Genomic DNA, 20,665 nt, shown 5'->3' on the forward strand with positions numbered 1-20,665 from the left:
GTCACTTTATAGGCCTTTCTTAGACCCCCCTAGTTATTAGGGCCTCCCCCACCATATTATTATACAAGATATATCTCTGACCCTACCACAACCCCAGTAGTCTATAAGCTTCTAGAGGGCTAGAACTGTTCTTGGCTTTGTCTTGTAATCTTCAGCCACTAGGATATAATAGGTTCTTTAGAAATATTAATTATTCATGAATGGATGAATGAACTATGAGAGGTGTTGAGGTCTAAGGTGTGTCCACAAGAGCATCTAGCAAAAGTATGCTTAGGGATTGTGAATATGAGTGCACCAAAGATTGTAGGAGATGGACTATTAAAGAAAACCATGATCTGGTTACTAATCATTGAGAAATTTGGTAGAATGACTTATCGGACAGTTGATGACAGCAACAAGGGATTCAGAAGAAGCAATGTGTGCTGTAGTGGAAAAAGCAATGTACTTTAGAGTCTAGAGACCAAGGAAAACCATTTCACCTCTATGTGTTTGTTTCCTTATCCCTAAAATGGAGATGGCATTTTAATTTCCTACTTCTCAGAAGAATTATAAGGAAAACTCTATAAACCCTAAAAATACTGAATAAATATGAGTTATTATGGGGGGAGGACAGGGTATAATTGAATATCATGAGCTTCAAAAGAGGGTCAACTTTTATGGGAGTTGGAGAAGCAAGGTTACAAGTCTGTTCCTGGCCCTGTGAATTGTGGGAATTAGGAGGAGGGTTCCCCTGGTGAGAGAGAGTTAAAAAGGTTGTATTATTAAGAGGAGAGAAGCCAGCTTTTAGCTACATACAGGAAGATTGAAAAGTTTAATGATATAGAAGAGTTTCTTAAGACTAGAGTAGGAGGTTCAGAGAATTTTGTAGAATGGGATAGGAGTTAGGTAAACTAGGTCAGAATAGGATTAAATATAATAAGAATAACTTGTATTTATGTACCACTTTAAGCTTTGCATGCAAAGCATTTTGCACATGTAATGGGTTCGTGGGGTAGCCACCTGCACTGTAATATCTTTGCCTCTCACATAGCACTTTTAGACGCCTACCTATTCAGTGTCTGGGCTGACTCATTTTCTCCATCTTGCTCTCACACTGGTTGTCCCAGGTTCCCAGAGAAGGACCACAACTGCATAGTTGGACTCAAACTTTTTCAGAATCCTAGGTGTAAGCCTGTTGTGGAGGAATTCCTCTCTACTAAACTAATTTCAGGTCTTTAGTTCCCACTTCTGTTTGCCCAAAACAGGTATATCAGAGGTGCTTGCAAATTAGGCAAATGAAGGAATAATACATTACAATCCATACCTAAACCTGGGTCATACTCTCCAACCAATGCATTCAGTATCTGTGGGCAGAGGGGGCACTCACAGAAATTTAGAGAAACAAGGAGAACATGAGTGAGGAATACCCATATGGGAGTAACTCGCAGCTCTAGAACTATAAATTTCAGTGTCTTCTTTCTGGGTCAGGAACTGTCCATAAAAATTCCTTGATGATTATAGCTTTTTTATTCAACAGACACTTCCCTATTAAACTGAGTGATCAACGTGCTTGACTTGTACTTCAGTGGGCAGAATTCCTCTCCTAGACACTTTAGTCTTCTGATTGACTTCTATGATTCTCTGCTTCCAAGCTCTGCCTCTGCTCAGCTGGCTTCATGCTTCCACAACTGTTAGCTTCAAACTTGGCTGATGTAGTGCTAAAATTTGTCCTTTCACCTCCCCTCCACCTCTTCTCTTTTTCCTCTTAATTTTTTGGGTTCAGACTATGTGTTCTCTCTGAACAACCCCCACCTTAATCTATATTTAGTCACCAAATTCTCTTCTTCCATCTATACTCAGATAAATTATCTCTGCTCCAGTATAAAACAGCTTGTCACATTTAAAAATTACCAGTAACTGTCTCAGGACTCTGAATTAAAGTAACAGTTTCATTTAGAACTCAGACTATTCCATATGAAAGAGATTTACTTTTTAAAGGGAAATACCTTATACATAAAATATCTGATTTAAAGGTCACAACATCTGTGATTATTTGCATGTTTTAATATTTGGTAGCATAACACTATGTCGTCACTGGAAGTAAGCCCAAATTGTAGATATCTCTTCTTATCTTTACATTTGAAAAACTGAAGAATTCTCATCGATTTAATAACATCTCATCGATTTAATAATAACAATTAACCACAATTTCAAAGTACCAATGATGAAATACCCTAATCACCACCTATTAAAAAAATGATAGGCTCAAGCTATAGAATGTGATATACATTTGTGTTTATGGCCAATGTGTAAATTTGTTTTTCTCAACTAGGCATATTTGTTATAAGGCTTCCTTTTTCTTTTTTTTAAGTGGGAAAGAGATGAGAGGGAAAAGAGAGTTAGGAATAGGATCTTCTACCTCAAAAAAATAAAAAGATGGGGCGGCCAGGTGGTGCAGTGAGTAAGAGTGCTCTGGCCCCAGAGTTGGGAGACCTGAGATCGAATCCGGGCTCAGATGCTTAGCACCCACCCAGAAACACCTGGCCGTGTAACCTTGAGCAAGTTATTTAACCCCAATTGCTTAGGGGCGGCCAGAGGGCGCAGTGAGTAAGAGCACTGGCCCCAGAGTTGGAAGACCTGGGATTGAATCTGGGCTCAGATACTTAGCACCACACCCAGAAATAACTGGCCATGTAACCTTGAGCAAGTTACTTAACCCCGATTGCTTTAAAAAAAAAATAAAAAGATCAAAAGGCAAAAAGGAATCACCAAAGTTATTTGGTACAGTCTTCCCAATGTTACTTGCATAGGTACTGCTGAGTGAGCTAGAATGGTTGATGAGGTTATCACTATCCAAGGTGTTATCACCTCAGAGGGAAGTGATGGGAGCTTGCATAGCTGAAGGAGGAGTTGAAGTGGTTGTGTTAGAGACCCCCTCCCCCCATTGGATGTAAGGTGAAGGTGGGATATAATATATTGTTCTACCTCTTGGTTGTTTTCCACTCGTTAGAGTAATGCCACTCTCCCCATATTGGAGACTACTGTTTTAAAGGATATGAACTTAACAATTTTCAGAGGAGGAAAAATGAATTTTTAATAACCATGTGAAAAGATTCACAGACTCTAGTAATCTGAAAAATATAAATCAAAACAATCTTAAAATACTACCACAAATCCATTAGAATGGCAAAAAATAGCAAACAATAAAAATAGGAAATTCAATGTTGGTTGTGCTATAGAATCCCAAGTATTATAATACATTATTGGGAGTTTAAACTGGTAAAAAAAAACATTTTTCAGGATATTATGGCAGTTTTCAGTGAGGGTCCCAAACTAATCATGCTGTTTGAGACCAGGATTCCATTAGCTAAGAAATTCTAAAAATTGTCAAGTTTGAAAAGGATCAATCTGTACAAAAGTATTTATAACTACTTTATTTCTAATTGGAAAAGCTAGAAATATCCTTTTTGCTTTCAAGTTAGAGACTGAAAATAGTTGAATAAATAATGGAATAGAATATTATATTACTAATAATATATGTTAAGTAAATAAAATCTATAAAGATCTATGTAAAGAAATATAAAGAGATCAGTAAAACTAGCACTATATACACTATATACATCACCACATCTATGATTATTTAAGAAAAAAAAAAACCCGGTGGTTTCAGAATTATGGAAGAACTTGAAAAGGGACCTGGATCAAAATACTTTTTAAATTCAGTTACTTTGGTTTTATGTAAAATTCTTTTCCTTATGTTCATTTGACTTTGCTAATGGGTAAGTTTATAGTCTCTCAGTGTCTGTCTGTCTCTATTTAAAAAAAAATTTTAAAGAAAGAACTGTGAAGCTATTACAGCATATTTTTAATCCCAGAGGTCTCTTAGTAATGGAAGAAACTGCAAAATTTTGTCTTCATGAAAGCTTTTAAATTAATTCACCTGTTTTATACTGATAGATTTAGCTTTTGCCAATTCATACTATTGAGAGATACTGTTATTTAGATGAGGGCAGTACATTTTTTGAATAATAAAAAACAACCTTGAATGTTTCATATTCCTTTTTTCTTAAATGTCTAAGTAGGGAGAAAGATGGAACTATAGAGGTCATTCTCTCAATGTTAATAAATTCTACATTTTAACTTTGTAGTCTTTTATGACTAAAGGCATTAGTATTCTTCTGGTGCCTGGCTCTGTTAAGGAGTCTAATGTCCTTCCCAGTAAATTTAATTGCAGGATTCTCTTGAATGTGTTAGGTGAGATTACCTCCTAGCTTTGATTTTTTTTGGTGGTTTTTTTTAAATTTTGTCCATCAGCTACCTCATGGTTGCTAGGTTCTAAGAAAAAACATCAATTTAAAAACAGACATTTATAAAATGTCTACTATGTTTAAGGAACTATATCAGTTGCTAGGGATACACAAATGCTTACTTGCACTTAATAAACTTAACAAATTGAATAACTGGCATAGACCATTCTCTTGAGGAGCTTAAATATAGTAAGCAGAATAAGACCTACATTCGTGTAACTACAATAGATGTTAGAATATAATGAAATACATAGGAGAAGTCAAATAGAATGAGTTTAGAATCAAGGAGAGAAGAATCATGTCTAGTTATGTAATCAGTAAAGACTTCATCAAGGAGGTGACACCTCACTTGGGTCTTGAAAAATTTCATTAGGCAAAAATGGGTGGAGGAGAGATGAAGAAAGGGAACCTGTTTTGAACAAGGAGAACAGTGACTGAAAATACAAGGGGTGATAGGAAAGGGCAGGCTGAAATGTGGGACCAGTAATCAATAAAGTTCTTTTGGAGGGGAGAAGGGGTTAAGACAGTTGGGGTTAAGTGACTTGCCCCAGGTCACACAGCTAGTAAGTGTGTCAAGGGTCTGAGGGAGGCCAGATTTGAACTCAGGTCCTCCTGACTCCAGGGCCAGTGCTCTGTTCACTGCACCACCTAGTTGCTCTCAATCAATAAAGTTCCATCTTAGCATCAGCGGTATAAAAGGGAAAAGTATAGAATAAGGCCACAAAGACACATTGGAGCCCCATTGGTAGATAACCCTTCAAGGCTCTGCTCTTGTTACCTCCTCCATGAAGCCTTTCCTAAACCCCTAAGCCAATTGTGCTCTCCTCCCCACCCCAGGACCCCATCATTTATCTTGTATTTACTCATCTGTATATAGGCTAGTTTCTTCCAAATAGAATGTAAACTCCTAATGAGCTCTGCCTATTTTCTCCTTCTATTCCCATTACCTAGCACAATTATCTATAGCAAAAAGTAGGTGCTTAATAAATGTTTGTCGAATGGTGCTTGAGTATGAGGCTGAGTTTGTGTTTTATAGTCAGGATCTTTTTGAATGGGGGGGGTGATATGATCAGGGGTGCTCTTTAGGGAGATTATTTTGGTTAATAGTGTTAAGAATAACACTGTTCGGTAGGGCAAATAATAATAATAATAATACCTGTTTGGTAGGGTACACCTGGAGATAGAAAGCCCTGTTAGGAAGCTGTTACTGTGGTCTGTTCTAGAGACAGTGGGGGCCATAGTTACTGTGGTAGCTATGGCAGGAGAAAGGATGAATTTGAAATGTATTGCCAGTGTAAAATTGACAGGATGTGACATGGCTCTGTAGTGGAAAGAATGCTGTACTTGGAATCAGGAGAGACTTGAGTTTAAGTAAACTTGTGCCAGAATTGGCCAGTTATATGATCCTCAGCAGGTCTCTTCTAAGCCTGTTTCTTCATCTACAAAATGAGGATAACAGTTGTTAACTATCTTATAATAATAATTGTGTTAACTATCTTAGAAGTATGTTGTGATGAAAACCGTTTGTGTATACATACACACATTTGTTGTTAGTAACCACTTCAGAGTAAGATCAAAAAGTCAAGAATTTTCAGCCAAGATCACTGGGATAACTTGGCCCCATTAACAGAAATAGGGAAGTTCGGAAGAGGAAAGGGCAGATTTTTTTTTTTAAGGGAAAAATGAGTTCCATTTTGGACAAACTGACTGAGGCATATGTAAATCTAAACAGGAATCATTGGATTGTAGTTCTCTAGATGAGAAGGACCTTAGAGATCTTTTCTAGTTCACACCTCTTCATTTTATAGGCAAATCAAGTACTTGCCCAGTATCACAGAGTCAGCAAGACTCTACAGTGGGATGTGAACTCATGTCTTCATGCCTCCCGGTACAACACTTTGTCCCTCTGACAGGCAACTTAAAATACAGGACCAGAGCTCAGGAGAGCAGTTAGGGTTGGCGGGAATTTTAGGAACAATTTTGCATCAAAGTGATAATTGATGCCTCAAGAGTAGATAAGATCAAGGTATTATTTAATAACATAAATGGGACTTTTGACAAATCTGTAAGCAATAAAGAGAAAGCACACACACACACACACACCTGCTGTGCTTAGTATACAAACGCATTAAGGATCCATTCTTAGTACCTGTACTTTATCATGGTCACACACATACACACCTTTTGCTTCCTTGTGACTAAAATATATTTGTATGGAGGTTGGTTAAGGTTACGGGTGTAGTTGTGGCCATAGAACAGTTTCTTTTAATGAAACCAGCAGATCCATTAGTAATTGAACCTCAGAGTAGGAGGAGATTTTGCCTGCTCTTTTCTTTCCCTGTACATAGCAATTTATTTCACAAGTGGTTCCTCCCAGTGTAAGTGATTTAAGTTTCTGTTGAAGTGAATCTGGTTAATAAAGGTCACCCTTCAGAAACTTGTCTGAAAGTCTCACAATCTATTTATAATTCATTAAACTAAATATAATTTGCAGATCATTTCACTCAAATACTTTACAATATACAATACTGTACCTTTCTTTGAAACATATCAGGGAGATCCTAAATGTTATAGGAATCAGAGCTGAAAGGGGGTTAAGAGATTGTGTAGCACAGACCTCTCATTTTACAGATGAAGAAACTGAAACCCAGAAAAGTTCTCACTTGCTCAAGGTCACACAGGTAGCAAATCGCAGACGCAGAATTTTCATCTCAACAAGGTACAGGGAGATGTTGAATGTGTAGAATTAGGGGCACTGGGGTTCTTGTTCCCACTGCAACTTAGTATTTGTGCATGACTTTGGGCAAACCACTCAAACCTCTCTGGGCCTCAGTTTTGTTGTCTGCAAAAAGAAAGGATTGTACCAGATGACCTCTAACATCCCAGGCAGCTCAGGTTTTGTTGCTACATTTCTGGCATCCATCTGACTCCAAATTCAGTGCTCTCTCTACTGTCCTTTGCTGCTTTTCACACTAAAATGTCAAGACAGCACTATGGAGGAAAGACAGCTCCATAGTATCTCTGGAAGACTTTCTGATAGAGCAGTGAGAGGTGAAAAACCATCTCTGATCTCAAGAAGCTCATGTTCTGCTGGCTAAGACAACTTGCAAAACACAATGTACCTGTGTACACAGGATAACTTGGAGATGAGGGAAGGCACCAGCATTAAGTAGTAACTGGAAAAGCTTCCTACAAAAGATAGAATTTTAGCTGAGACATAAAGGAAGCCAGGAGACAGAGATGAGGAGGAAGAGAATTCCAGGCATGGGAGATAGCCAGTGAAAATGCAGAGTCTGGAGATGAAGCACAGCACAGAGTCCAGGGTCACTGGATCACAGAGTGGGTAAAGGGGAGTAGATGGAAGAAGGCAGGAAAGACAGGAAGGGGTTAGTTTATGAAGGGCTTTAAAAACCACCAAAAAGGATCCTGGAGGTAACCAAGAACCACTGGAATTTATTAAATAGGGGACTGAACTGGACTTTAGGAAGATTAACAACTGAGTGAAGAGTGTACTAGAGTGGGGAGACTTGGGGCAGGGAGACCAATCAGAAGGGGATGTAAATTGTTCAGACAAGAGGTTATGAGGATCTGCTCTAGAGAGGTGGTTATGGGGGAGTGAGTAGGAGGAGTTACCTCTACAAAAGATGCTGCAAAGGTAGAATTGACAGGACTTAGCAACAGTTTTTGGGTATAGAGAATGAGAGTAAAGAGTTAAGGATGACACCTAGGCCTAAGTCTGGTTAACTGGGGGCATGGTGATACCCTCAACAGTAACAGGAAAATTAGGAAGAGGGGGAAGATAATGAGTCTGTTTTTGCATGTACTCAGTTTGAGGGGCATATGAGACCTGGTGAGATCACTAAGTGAAATAGTGTAGCAGGAGCAGAGAAGAGGGTCCAGGAAAGAGCCTTGGAAGACATCTCTGGTTGATGAGTGAAACCTGGATGATGATCCAGCAAAGGAGATTGAGGATGAGGAGTCAGGTATGACAAGAATCCAGAGGAGAGCTGTGTCACAAAAACCTAGAGAGAAGACTATGAAAGAAGAGAGTGATCAACAGTGTCCCAAGCTACAGAAAGGTCAAGAAGGATGAGCCGTGAGAAAATGAGATTTGACAATTAAGAGATTATCAATAACTTGCCAGGAGTTGAATGATGAGGTTAGAAGACTGCAGTGTTAAAAAGAGAGGGAGGAAAGTGGAGGCAGGCACCAACTTTTAAATGCCTTTCTCAAGTTTAGACACAAAAAGGAGGAGAGATAGACGGTCATAGCTAGGGGCAATGGATGGATCAAATGAGGGTTTTTTAAAAGATGGGAGTGATGTAAGCGGTAGGGAGGTAGACAGTGGACAGGAAGAGATTAAAGATTAGTGAGAGAGGGGGAATGCTAGAGGAGAGGAGTCTGTTAGAGAAGGCAAGGTGAAATGAGATTACGTGTATGTATAGAGGAATTTGTTTTGAGAAAAAGAGCCACTTTTTGTGAATGAAGGAGATCTGTGGGAAGGAGGCATGTAACTGATGTCACTGAGGAGGGTCCAAGAGGGAACTCTCAGAAATTGTCCTCATTTTCTTAGCTGAGGGAAGTTTGAGGAGAAATGATAAGGTGTGGCAAAGGCACTGTAATGATTGAATAGCAAAGTGTTAAAGAATTGTCTTGCTGTAATGAAGACGCAGTTGAAAGTATTTAACACAAATTTTTAGTGGAGTGGCCTTTCATGATTTTCTCTAGCTTCTTTCATGAGCGGATGAGTAGAATTGAAGGCAAGACATTGTGGAAGTAATCCAAGGCTGAGGCTTGGCCGGGCATGTTGGTGCTAGGGTGAGAGAGTAATAGATTATTGAAGAGAAGAGTTCAACTGGTTCACCAAGGAATCACAATTAGGAAGAGAAGAGTGTGTAGTCAGTGAGGGGGAGATGGATGGCCTGGGAAAGAACTGGTTGATGGGTGAAGGCATTGGATTTTTCAGTGAGAACAAAGAACAAGGTTAGGGGTGGCAGTGAAAATGATCTCGTACTTAACTACTTTGTATTTATTTATTTATTCGCTACATCCTTACATATGTCCTTGTCTTCTTGTTAGAATACAAACTTCTTGCTAGGAAGGATTTTTCTTCTTTTATCGTGTGTATCTCTGGTAATTTTTTTTAAAAAGAACTGTTCTGTAGACATAATGCTTGGTACATAGTAGGCTCTGAATAAATGCTTGTTGATTGATGAGTCTAGTATTATTAGGTTAACATAGCTGTTCCTTGTATGCCCCTTGTGAAAGGGCACATTTCCTTTTCCTTTAAGACCTTTCTGATGATGATAATCAAAGGGTATGTACTAGTGTTATTTTTCAGGTCCCGTGAACCACCTAAACTTCTGGGAAAGAAATAGGGCCATAGGATCATAGATTCCAAGCTAGAAAGGATCTTAGAAGCTTTTTAGGCCAGTCCTCTTATTTCATAGGGGAGAAAACAAAGGCTTAGAAAAATTAAGTGATTTGCTTAGAATTGCCCACCTATTATTAAGTGTCAGGAATGTATCGATGAGATATAAAGTACTTTGCAAATCTTAGAGTTCCATATAAATGCTAGCTTTCTTTGTTTGTTTGTTTTTATTATATTTGAGCCTGTCTCTTCTTGATTCCAAGTTGAACACTGTCTACTACAACACGTCTTTCTCCCAGATAAAGCTTAATTAGATCTGGGCCAAAAAAAAATCCCTATGTAACTTGTTAATATCAGAAAGAAAGAATTTCAAGTCATATTTGTAGAAAATGTAAAACTCTCAGCTCTAGTGTGTAATTTTGTTTTAACTATAGTAGTTTTTGTAAGGTCATGTGCATTTAATTATTTTTAAGACTTGGATGGAATTTACTTTGGGAAGTTAGTAACTTTCACAGACTAAAACCACAGTGTAAGGATGAGTAATGTTAATTTCCTTATCCAATTGAGATACAGTTACCATTTGATGGAATGTAAGAAGTAAAGAGTTTTTATAAAGAATACTAGAATACCTAGCTGCAGTGAACAGAGCACCGGCCCTGGAGTCAGGAGGACCTGAGTTCAAATCCAACCTCAGACACTTAACACAGAAAAACTAGCCATGTGACCTTGGGCAAGTCACTTAACCCTAATTGCCCTACCTTCTCCCCCCCCCTCCAAAAAGAAAAAAAACAAAAGAAAACATTAAGGGGAATTTCTAATAAAGTTTGTTTAAAAAAAAGAATGCTTGGTATATGAATCTTATTTTCTCTAGGAAATTTCATTATAATATTGGTAATGCATTTAGCTTAAGAATTGAGAACAGAAAAGGACATATAGAAAGTTCTATATAGCTTTTATGAGGTTCATAGAGAGATTTGACTTAATTTTTTCACTTAAAAATGGAAAAACACAGTCTGACTGCTTTAGTTCATTTATTTTTTAGAACTCTGTTAAATTTTTTACAAATAGGCACCAGGTTTAAAAAAATTAATCCTAACATGTTATTGCTAATTGTTGTTTTAGGACTTTCCTTGGATAATCCACTAGATTCATTTGCAGCTTGTCCATAAATGTGTTGTCTAAATAGGTTACCAAAATCATGTGTTAGCCAAAGCAGTAGGGAAATACTACAAGTCTAATTCCAAATATTGTAACAATTTTTCAAAGGAAATTCCTATTTCTTCAAAATGGAAATGAGATATATTGCCTATATCAGATTGCCATCTTGGGGAGGGGAGAGAGGAAGGGAGAAAAAAAATTTGAACTCAGAATCTTATAAAAATGAATGTTGAAAACTATATGTACAATTGGAAAAAGTAAAATACTATTAAGTGGGGGAAAAGAAGGAAAACTCTCATTTTGTTGGTTGAATGGAAGATTACTACTCACTGTTCTGTGATTAGTCTAGTGACCTAACTTAATTGTGTGTGTGTGTACATATATGTATATATCACAATATAAATATTATCTATCATGATTTGATATGCTATGCAAGGACATAACAATGTAATATAACAAAACATTATTATATACATGTAGATACATATAAAAATAAAATTGAAATGACAAGTGAATAGCTTGTGGAACAGTCTATAAATATCTACCAAATTTAGACCAATTTAGTTTTTTTAAATTTAATTCTTTAATTTATTAATTTGTTTGTTTCCTTTTAGTTTACAGGATTCAATTCCACAATTCCTTGAATTTCACATTTTGTCCCCCTCCCTCCCCTCTCTCCCCCATGGCATCTTATAATCAAGTATAGGATCTGTAAATACTTTCACATTATACAATGGTCAGGTTATAAGGATGGATTGTACCAGCTGGAATAAAAAATGGTAAAGAGGACATAAAATCAAATAAGAGAACGAAAAAGATCAGGTAATTTGCTTCCACCTGGATATAAATTTAGTTCTTTCTAGTTCTTCCTCTGGATGCACGTTTTTCTTTCCATCATGCGTCTTTTGGAATTGACTTATATCCCTGCATTGTTGAGAAGAGTCCAGTCTATCAAAGTTGGTCATCACACATACATTGTGTCTGTAATTGTGTACAAATTCCTCCTGGTTCTACTCTTCTCACTCAGCATCAGTTCTTTTAAGCCTCTCCAGGTAAAAATGAAGACTGCCTGCTCCCCGTTTCTTATAGCGCAATAGTATTCCATAACATGCATATACCACAACTTGTTCAGCCATTCCCCAATTGATGGACACCCCCTTAATTTCCAATTTTTTGCCACAACAAAAAGAGCTGCTATAAACATTTTTGTACATATGGCTCTTTCTCCCATTTCTATGATCTCTTTGGGATATAACCCTAGGAGTGGTATTGCTGGATCAAAGGGTATGAAAGTATTTATAGCCCTTTGGGCATAGTTCCAGATTGTTCTCCAGAAAGGCTGGATCAGTTCACAACTCCACCAACAATGCATGAGTGTTCCAGTTTGCCCACATCCTCTCCAGCATTTTAGACCAATTTAGTTTTGAGATGCTTTATTTTATAATATTTTATATAAAATTGTGAAAGCTCTTGGTTGGATGAGAACTCAAAATGCAACTCCTCTCCTAAATCTTGAATCCTATTGAGAACATTTCTAGGGATCACAGTCTTCCCTTGAAGATTTCTGTGAGGGGAGTCTTGCTGCCTTTTGAAGCAACCCACTCCATTTCCAGACAGTTCTGATGTTTAAGTTTTTCTTTTTCTTGAGTCAAAGTATCGGTTGATCTTTACTTTAATCTTCTGTCTTTTTCTACAAGTCTGTTTATCCATGGTTGTTTTAGGAAGATTGTTTACCCTCTTCCTCTTGTTCTAGGCAATATATCACAAGGCAACATTGATTGCATTAATCACCCTGAAACTATATATCATAATGAAGTTGATGACAGCTACATTGTCAGAATCCAGAAGGTTGAGAATGTATTCTTTTGAGCAAAACCAGTTAATGTAGTTACAATTGTTACAATAAGGATCATTCAGCATTAGTCGTGGAGTGCTTGGTCAGTACTGCATTAGAAGTTGTAAATGGAATTCTTTTTACATCCATCATTTATATGTAGCAACCTAAAAGTTATTGCATCACAAAATAAGCATTATAACAAAATTTCAGGGCACTCACAAAACTATGGAAAAGCTATAACCTGGAAAGGCAGGCAGTCCTTAAGGAACAGATTTGAAATGAGAAAGTGTACTAACCTGATGATCAGGTTCAGGCATATTCAATTTATCTTCAAAGGAGCTTCCTCCTAAGCTCTTGTTATGTTTCATTTAAGCAACCAAATCTTTTATTATTCTTTCACTGTTTGCATTATTTAGGCCTCTTTATTTTGCAGACAGGTAATGAAATTTCATTAAAATAATCATATTTGGGGATCAAGCCTTAAACAACATTTCTGTGGAATTGCATTTTGTGCAGGAGTACAGGAATACAATTTGACTCATTTTACAGACATGAAGCTCTGAAAATTCCACCTGTAACTTGCAAGATCAGAGAGAAGGCAATATTTAAATAGATTCCGTTCCACACAGATGTAAACTGGCTGATGTTTGAGGGGGTAACAAGGCAGTGTCCAGAAAGTGTGGAAATAAATACCCTTTTAAAGCTCTGGAGAGACTCTCAGGAATCTTCTCCAGTGGTCTGATGCCCCTTTGCCTTTTATGTGACCCTGCTTGCTGAATCTCTGGGAGAATCTCAGGACCCTTATGTAAATCCAGCTTCTTTACTATTCTAAAAACTGCATACACATTATCAGTAAGGGATGTAATTAATGACAATAAATTAACAAGCATTTATTAAGTATGTCCCATATGCCAGGCACTGTGGCAGGGACTGTAAATACAAATACAAAGAATGAAACAATAACTACCCTCAGGATCCTAACATAGTAACAGGATTCAGCGTGTGTCACAGATCCAGCCTAAAGATTTACATGTTACTATAACAACAACAATAATGATACTAGCTAGCATTTATATGTATGCCAGGCACTGGGCTAAGTGCTTTACAAATTTTTTTCTCATTTGATCCTTACAACAACCATGGGAAGTAGGAACTCTTGTTATCCTCATTTTACAGTTGAGGAAACTAATGTAAACAAAGGTTAAATGAATTGTCTAAGGTGGAATTTGAACTCTGATTATCCTGACTCCAGGCCCAGCACTGTATCCAGCGTACCACCTAGCTGCCTCTAAATCCAGTCATTGGAGACTGTAAATATCTGATCAACAGACCATGTAAATCCACAAATCTGTGATCTAGTGTCTAATGCCCACTGGTTCACAATATATGATGCCTGGGGAGACACAATTTGGAACTAGAATTAAACATTTCTTAAAGGAAAAAAAATAATGTTTTATAGGTGCTCTTACCCCATAGAAACCTTTTCCCTTTTTTTGACAAGTAAATTCAGATAAAGCAAACAAGTCAAAATAGTGGCCATGCTTCATTCTTATTTATTGTCCCTTACTTTTCTGCCTAAAAGCAGAAGATATGCTTCACTGTAAAGTCGTGATTGGTCACTGCCTTGATCAGAGTATCAAAAAAATCTTTCAGTGTTTTCTTCCTTTATATCATTGTGGCATTTTAGAAATTGTTCTCCTGGTTCTGCTTACTTTATATACTGAGTCATCTGCCCAGTGAAGTCTTCAAGATTGACTGAACATAGATTTTACTTTATTTATATATTATATTATTTATATTAATTATTTATATTTATTTTAATTTTTAATAAATCATTTATTTTTTTAATTTTTAACATTCATTTCCATAACATAGGTTTTCTTTGTAATGATTTTCAGTGTATTTTAAATGTAACTTTAATACCAAAACTTTTTTTTCCATCTTACATATTTTTTGTAGTGACTTGTTGCTTTTAATGTGTTCTTAATCTTGGACCCATTTTGCACATAAGCATTGGGGGGATATAGTGACTCTGCTGTGAATTAAAGAGCAGGGTGCTCTGTTTTGTGACCACTCAGTTGCCTTTTTAATTTAATTTCAGCTTGAGGCTCGTTGTGGTTGAGGTGAATGGAGTTATTCTTTATTTGTTCTGGATTTGAGATAGATCACATATACAAACTGTTGGTGATTCATATTGTTCATGTTGGATGCTTTTACTTTTGAGACAGTCGCAGTAATATTCACCTGTATGCAGCATCTTCCCTCGTGGGTGTTCAGAGCTCTGGGGATAAAAAGTTGTGTTTAAATATTTCCAATAGCCTGAGGAGGGACAGATATTTGTTAGTTTAGAAAGTTCTTCAGTGAACTGTGTTCTATTAGATTTTAAATACTAATAACAAGTGTTTGCCTTGTGGTGCTATGGATCCTTATTTCTGGAGCCATTTTCATTTGTTCATTTGTGAACTTGCCTCAGACTGTGATATGGTGAACAACAGCATCAGCACCAGCACAACCTGCCTGGAAACTCTTGTTTTTCATTTCCACATCTTAGCCTTCCAGAGAAGTAACCATAGAGATAGCTCCCCCTTGCCATGCTGAATAAAAAAGAGCACCTGCCTCTCTAGCTAACTGGGTTGTGCAGGTGGGGTGGTTAGACAACAGCCCTTTATTTTCTTTTCACCTGACTTACTTTTATAGCACTGCTTCCACTACTCTCAGATTTCTAAATTCTTTCATAACAGTTATAGTTCACATCCATATATGTAATGTAAAGGTAACGTGAAGTAGATAGGGTGTGAATGGGGAATTTTAAGACCTAATTTCTAGTCCAGACTGCTACTAAAGAGATGCGATAAATCACTTCTAACATCTCTGACCCTGTATTTTTAGACATAGCCAATGTAGGAATTTGTTTTGCTTAATTATATATATTTTTTGCAAGGATTTTCTTCTTTTTTTTCCTTTTTCCTGAGGGAGGGAGGGACAGGGGAAGGAGATAAAAGGGAGAGAAAATAAATGCTTTGTTAATTTTTTTTAAATCAACATAATTAAAAATAGAGGGATTGTACTAGATCTCTGAAGACCCTTCAGACTCTGAAATTCTATAAATTTAAGTTTGTTTTTTGTATTAAAAGATTATTTCTGCAACTAAAAGTTATAATCTATATAGTAATAAGATAATTTTTAATCTTTAACATATATTAAATAGAACTCTTTTTCTCCTTGAATTGTCAGAATCGTGAGTTTTATTCTTTAGAGGACCAGTTAACTTTTCTTAACACCCCCTAAATCTAGCAGGCTTTATTATCAGTTAGAATGTATCGAGTGCCTGATATATGTCCAGTTGATGTGCTGGTGCCATGCTAGCTGATGTCAAAGATCAAAAGGGAGATCAGGTGAGAGTGTGTGGATCCATCCATACAATCCATATTCTAGCAAACAGCTCAAACCACCAACTAACAGGGGATTATGATTGTTATGAAAGAAGTGGACAGGATATTTTAAAATCTTTAAACCTGATTTATTTTACTTTAAAACACATTTCCTATCCATCCTGAGGGAGAATGTTGAACTGTAGATTTGGATCGAGGATTGTATTTTATTGTTGTTCAGTTGATTTCAGTCATGTCCAACTCTTCATGACTCCATTTGGGGTTTTCTTAGCAAAGATACTGGAGTGGTTTCCCATTTCCTTTTCCAGCTCATTTTACAGATGAGGAAACTCAGGCAAACAGGGTTAAATGACTCAAACTGAGGGTCATATGGCTTGTATATATCTGAGGCCAAATTTGGACTTAGTAAGATTGCAAGTCCAGTTCTCTGTCCTCTACGAAGTCTAGCTGCCTGTAAAATAGTATAGATAAGATTAGATGTAGTTTGGGGCTAGAATGGAGTAGGTAGAAGCAAAATAATTTGGTTCTGCCCACACCTGAGGCCCTCGTGATTTCAGTCAGTTAACATTTGATAATCCACATTAAGAGAAAAGGAGAACAGTGATAGATAAGTCCATAGGAGAGAGAGAGTGTGTGTGTGTGTGTGTTTGGAGTGTACACAAAACTTTTTTTTGTTTTATTTTTTACCTTTACATTCTATTATATTCATTTCCCTGCATAGAACATGATTGAGCCCTCCTTTCTAATGGTCCGTCAACAAGCATTTATTACTATGTACTAAGCTTGCGGCTACCAAGATAAAGTGAACAGTTCCTGCCTTCAAGAAACATATTCTAATAGAGACAGTATGTACGTTTTATATGAGTACCATGTTTCCCCGATAATAAGACACTGTCTTATTAATTTTTTTTGGACAGAAAAACACCAGAGGGCTTATTTTCAGGGGAGGGCTTATTTTAATGAACATTGACAGCAATTTTAATAAACAGGTAAATGTGAACAAAAAAATGTACCTTTATTCAATAAGCAAATCACTGGGGAAGAACAGGATGACGCGCTCACTGCTGCAGCTCTGATTGGATGCAGCTCGGAGCGTGGCGTGCGTTTCACGGTGGGGGGAACGGTGCATACAGAGGGTACTGTAATGTAGTGTGTAGCACAGGGGATCACCTTCACTACAGTAGCAATCTCAATAGGGCTTATTTTCGGGGGAGGGCTTATTTTAGAGGAATCTTACAGAGTAAGGGGAGGGCTTATTTTCGGGATAGGTCTTATTATCGGGGAAACACGGTAGTTGTTTTCCCATCAGTTGATCACCTACCTTTCAATGTGCTTGCCTTTAGTAGCCAGTAAACAGAATTATTGAAAAACAGAGGCCTCTGCTAGGATGCCATAGTAAGAATAGAAGCCGCAAGACATCCTCTAATAAATCCAGGGCACACTTTTCACAAATACATACAGCATGAATGGATGCATAGGTCGAGTATACTTGTATATTGCTGAACTTCCTGGGCTCCCCTACCACCTCCAGCTTAAAGCTGAGCAGCAGTCCTCATCTGGAGTACTATTTCACTCTTTCAGAAAAAGCATGGACCATTGTCCCCTTGGACTTGTAAAAGCCTCCTTCGCCTTTGGGGCCTCTGAGTCACTTCCCAGATGAGGGGTGGAAGAGTAGATCCTACCAACAAGCTAAGGCACTGAGGTTTAGCATTAACTTTCAAAAACTCTGGCCGAGGTCTAGAGCCCCTCTTTGAACTTTGAAAGAACAGAATTAAAAGATGTCATAAAGGAAATAGAAAAAGTGGGCAGATTACAAAGTAATGGCTGACAGATGGATAGCAAAAGGATTTTGCCACCCACAAGGCAATATAGTAGATTCTGGAAATTCCAAGACAAAAACAAGTAAGGCCACATGAAACCTTAAAGTCCAACAAGTAAAGCTCCCCTCCCCTCAGCTTTTGGTGAGTTTCAGGCTGTCTGTACTAAAGAACGAACAGATGAAAATAGTATTGGTAAAGGAGTTAAGTAACCAGAAGAGGAGTTGAGATCCTTGAGACAGGAATTGTTTTGTTTTTGTCATTTTATCAGTAATATCTTGGCAACTGCCTTGTCTGAGTTAAGCACTTAATGCTTATTGAACTGAATTAAAGGATTTGAGTAAAAAATGTTACGTTGCAAAATTTGAAAGTTGTAATTGAAATGAGTTATTTCTAAACAACAGCAATGTTAAGAGGCAAAATGATGCAGTACATCCATTTTATGTAGTACATACAAGGGCAGGCCTTGCCATGGAAAGAAAGTCAGATTTGAAAGTCATAGGACCAGAGTTTGCATCAGAATTGGGAATGAGTAGCAGTTCTGCTTATTACCTGAGAGAGGCCATGGACAAATCACTCCTTTCTCCAGGCTTCAGTTTCTCATTTGTAAAATTGGTTTAGGTGACCACTGATGTCACTTCCAGCTCTAAATCTCTGATCCTCCTCTGAGTACTCCTCCCGCCTCTGACACATAATGTCTGTGTGACTGTAGATGACTCACTTTATCTTTCAATACCCCAGGAATTTTTTTCTAGAAGATTTGACGAACTGCCTTGGTGAAGGAAGTTTCAATCCTGAGACTTTCCCTACACCAATGAAATCAACTGGAATTGAGGCATGACCAGTTCTACCTACTCCCCCCTGCCCCCACATAAAATGAAGAAGAAAAAGCTTGTGTTGAAGAGGCCATTCTGGAGAATTTAATGACTTTTTTTTTTCTCTTATAGGTGATTGGCCTGTTAGATGTTTTCACACCAGCAAAGTCTCTGGAGGAATTCAATGATGTGTGAGTAAATGATTTGAGTTTGTTAGCTTTTGCTAGCTACAGGCAGGTCAGCATCTCTTTTCCAGTGAGTCCCTTCCCTACTTAGCAGCATTTTAGACTTCAGAAGACTTTTCAGGTTACACCCAACTCTTTGAGAAAAGAAAATACTAACAGATACTACCAATACTTCCCTTTTATAACTTCAAATTACAGAATTCAGGGTATTTTTAAAAAATAAAGTGAAGCTATTCAGAAGTTTTAAGTGAGAGAGTGCTTTTCCTGACTGGTCCTTTTGACACTCTTGTCTTATCAAATGACCTTCTTTCACTGAAAACTGCTTCTTAATAAAGTCCACTGAGCTCTGATCCATCATAGAATCCTGCCTCTCTTTGCTATAAATTTTTGAAGGGGAGGAAATGCAAAGCCATGGAGTCCTGGCCATGGCTCAGTTCCACAAGTTTAGTACTACTTTCCCTAGTTAAAATGAATCCTGACTCCTCCTTTTGGAGGGATAGAGATTAAATAGGTTTCAGTAGTATTGGTAGGACCCAAGTCCCTCTTGTAAACCATACTTGACACCTGAAGGCATGTGGTTCCATGAAGTTCTGAATTGACTTTATGAATTATCCTACATTACATATGTAATAGGTGACTAACATCTACTCAAGGAAATCCTTAAAAAAAAAAAGAATAGAGTAGTCTAGCTACCTTAGATAGCTTCTTAAAAACTAGAAGAAACAGTCAAATAGTGTGTACTGTGAATCTTACTGGGAAGACTGAATCAGATTTATTGTTGTTGTTCAGTTATGTCTTATTCTTCCTGATCACATGGACCATAGCACACCAGGCCCTTCTATCCTCCACTCTCTCTCAAAGTCTGTCCAAGTTTATGTTTGTTGTTTCCATGACACTATTTATCCATCTCAGTCTCTGCCATTCTCTTTTCCTTTTGCCTTCAACTTTTCTCAATGTCAGGGTCTTTTCCACTGAGTCCCATCTTCTCATGACCAGAGTATTTAAGCTTAAGCTTTGGCATTTAACCTTCCAATGAATAGTGTAAATTAGTTTCTTTAAGTACTAACTAATTTGATCTCCTTGCTGTCCAACGGACTCTTAGAAGTTTTCTCCAGGCCCACAATTCTAAAGCATTGATTCTGTAGCATTCAGCTTTCCTTATAGTCCAGCTCTCACAGCCATAAATTGATACTGAAAAAAAATAGATTTGATTCTACAGATCTTTGTTGGCAAGATGATGTCTCTCTTTTTTGTATACTGTCCAGATTTGCCATAGCTTTCCTTCCAGAGAGCAAGTATCTTAATTTCATGGCTGACTTTGCCATCTGCAGTGATCTTTGAGCCCAAGCATATAAAATCTGACACTGCTTCCATTTCTTTTCCCCATATTTGCCAGGAAATGATGGGACCAGTTGCCAAGATCCAATTTTTTTTTTTTTATGTTGAGCTTCAAGCCAGCTTTTACACTCTCCTCTTTCACACTATTTTCTTTTCTCAAAAAGGCTTCTCAGTTCTTTTTTCACTTCCTGCCATCCGGATGTTATCATCTGCATATCTGAGAATGTTGCTATTTCTCCTGGCAACCTTAATTCCAACTTTTGATTCATCCACCCTGGCATTTTGCCCGATGTACTCTGCATATAAGTTAAATAAATAAAGTGACGATATATAGCATTGTTGCTTTTCCAGCCTTAAACCGATCAATTGTTCCGTGGTTGGTTGCAACTGTTACTTCTTGGCCCACATACAGGTTCCTCAAGAGACAAGTAAGATGATCTGGTACTTTCATCTCTTTGAGAACTTG

At 37.5% G+C, this 20,665-nt stretch overlaps 1 protein-coding gene across 4 annotated transcripts in view; it reads left to right on the forward strand.

Annotated features, from left to right (window-relative positions):
- Positions 1–20,665, forward strand: part of MAPK14 (mitogen-activated protein kinase 14) — a 97,779-nt gene that overhangs the window by 40,302 nt on the left and 36,812 nt on the right. For all 4 annotated transcript variants that reach the window (XM_069073535.1, XM_069073537.1, XM_069073536.1 and 1 more), the window contains exon 3: positions 18,809–18,867. In XM_069073535.1, coding sequence (XP_068929636.1) covers positions 18,809–18,867 — 59 coding nt within the window. The remainder of the gene's footprint in view (positions 1–18,808; positions 18,868–20,665) is intronic.

This window comes from Petaurus breviceps, unplaced genomic scaffold (genome assembly GCF_028583685.1).
Source record: "Petaurus breviceps papuanus isolate PSGF00001 unplaced genomic scaffold, PetGlider_PUasm1.0 90865, whole genome shotgun sequence".
Lineage (NCBI taxonomy): Eukaryota > Metazoa > Chordata > Mammalia > Diprotodontia > Petauridae > Petaurus > Petaurus breviceps.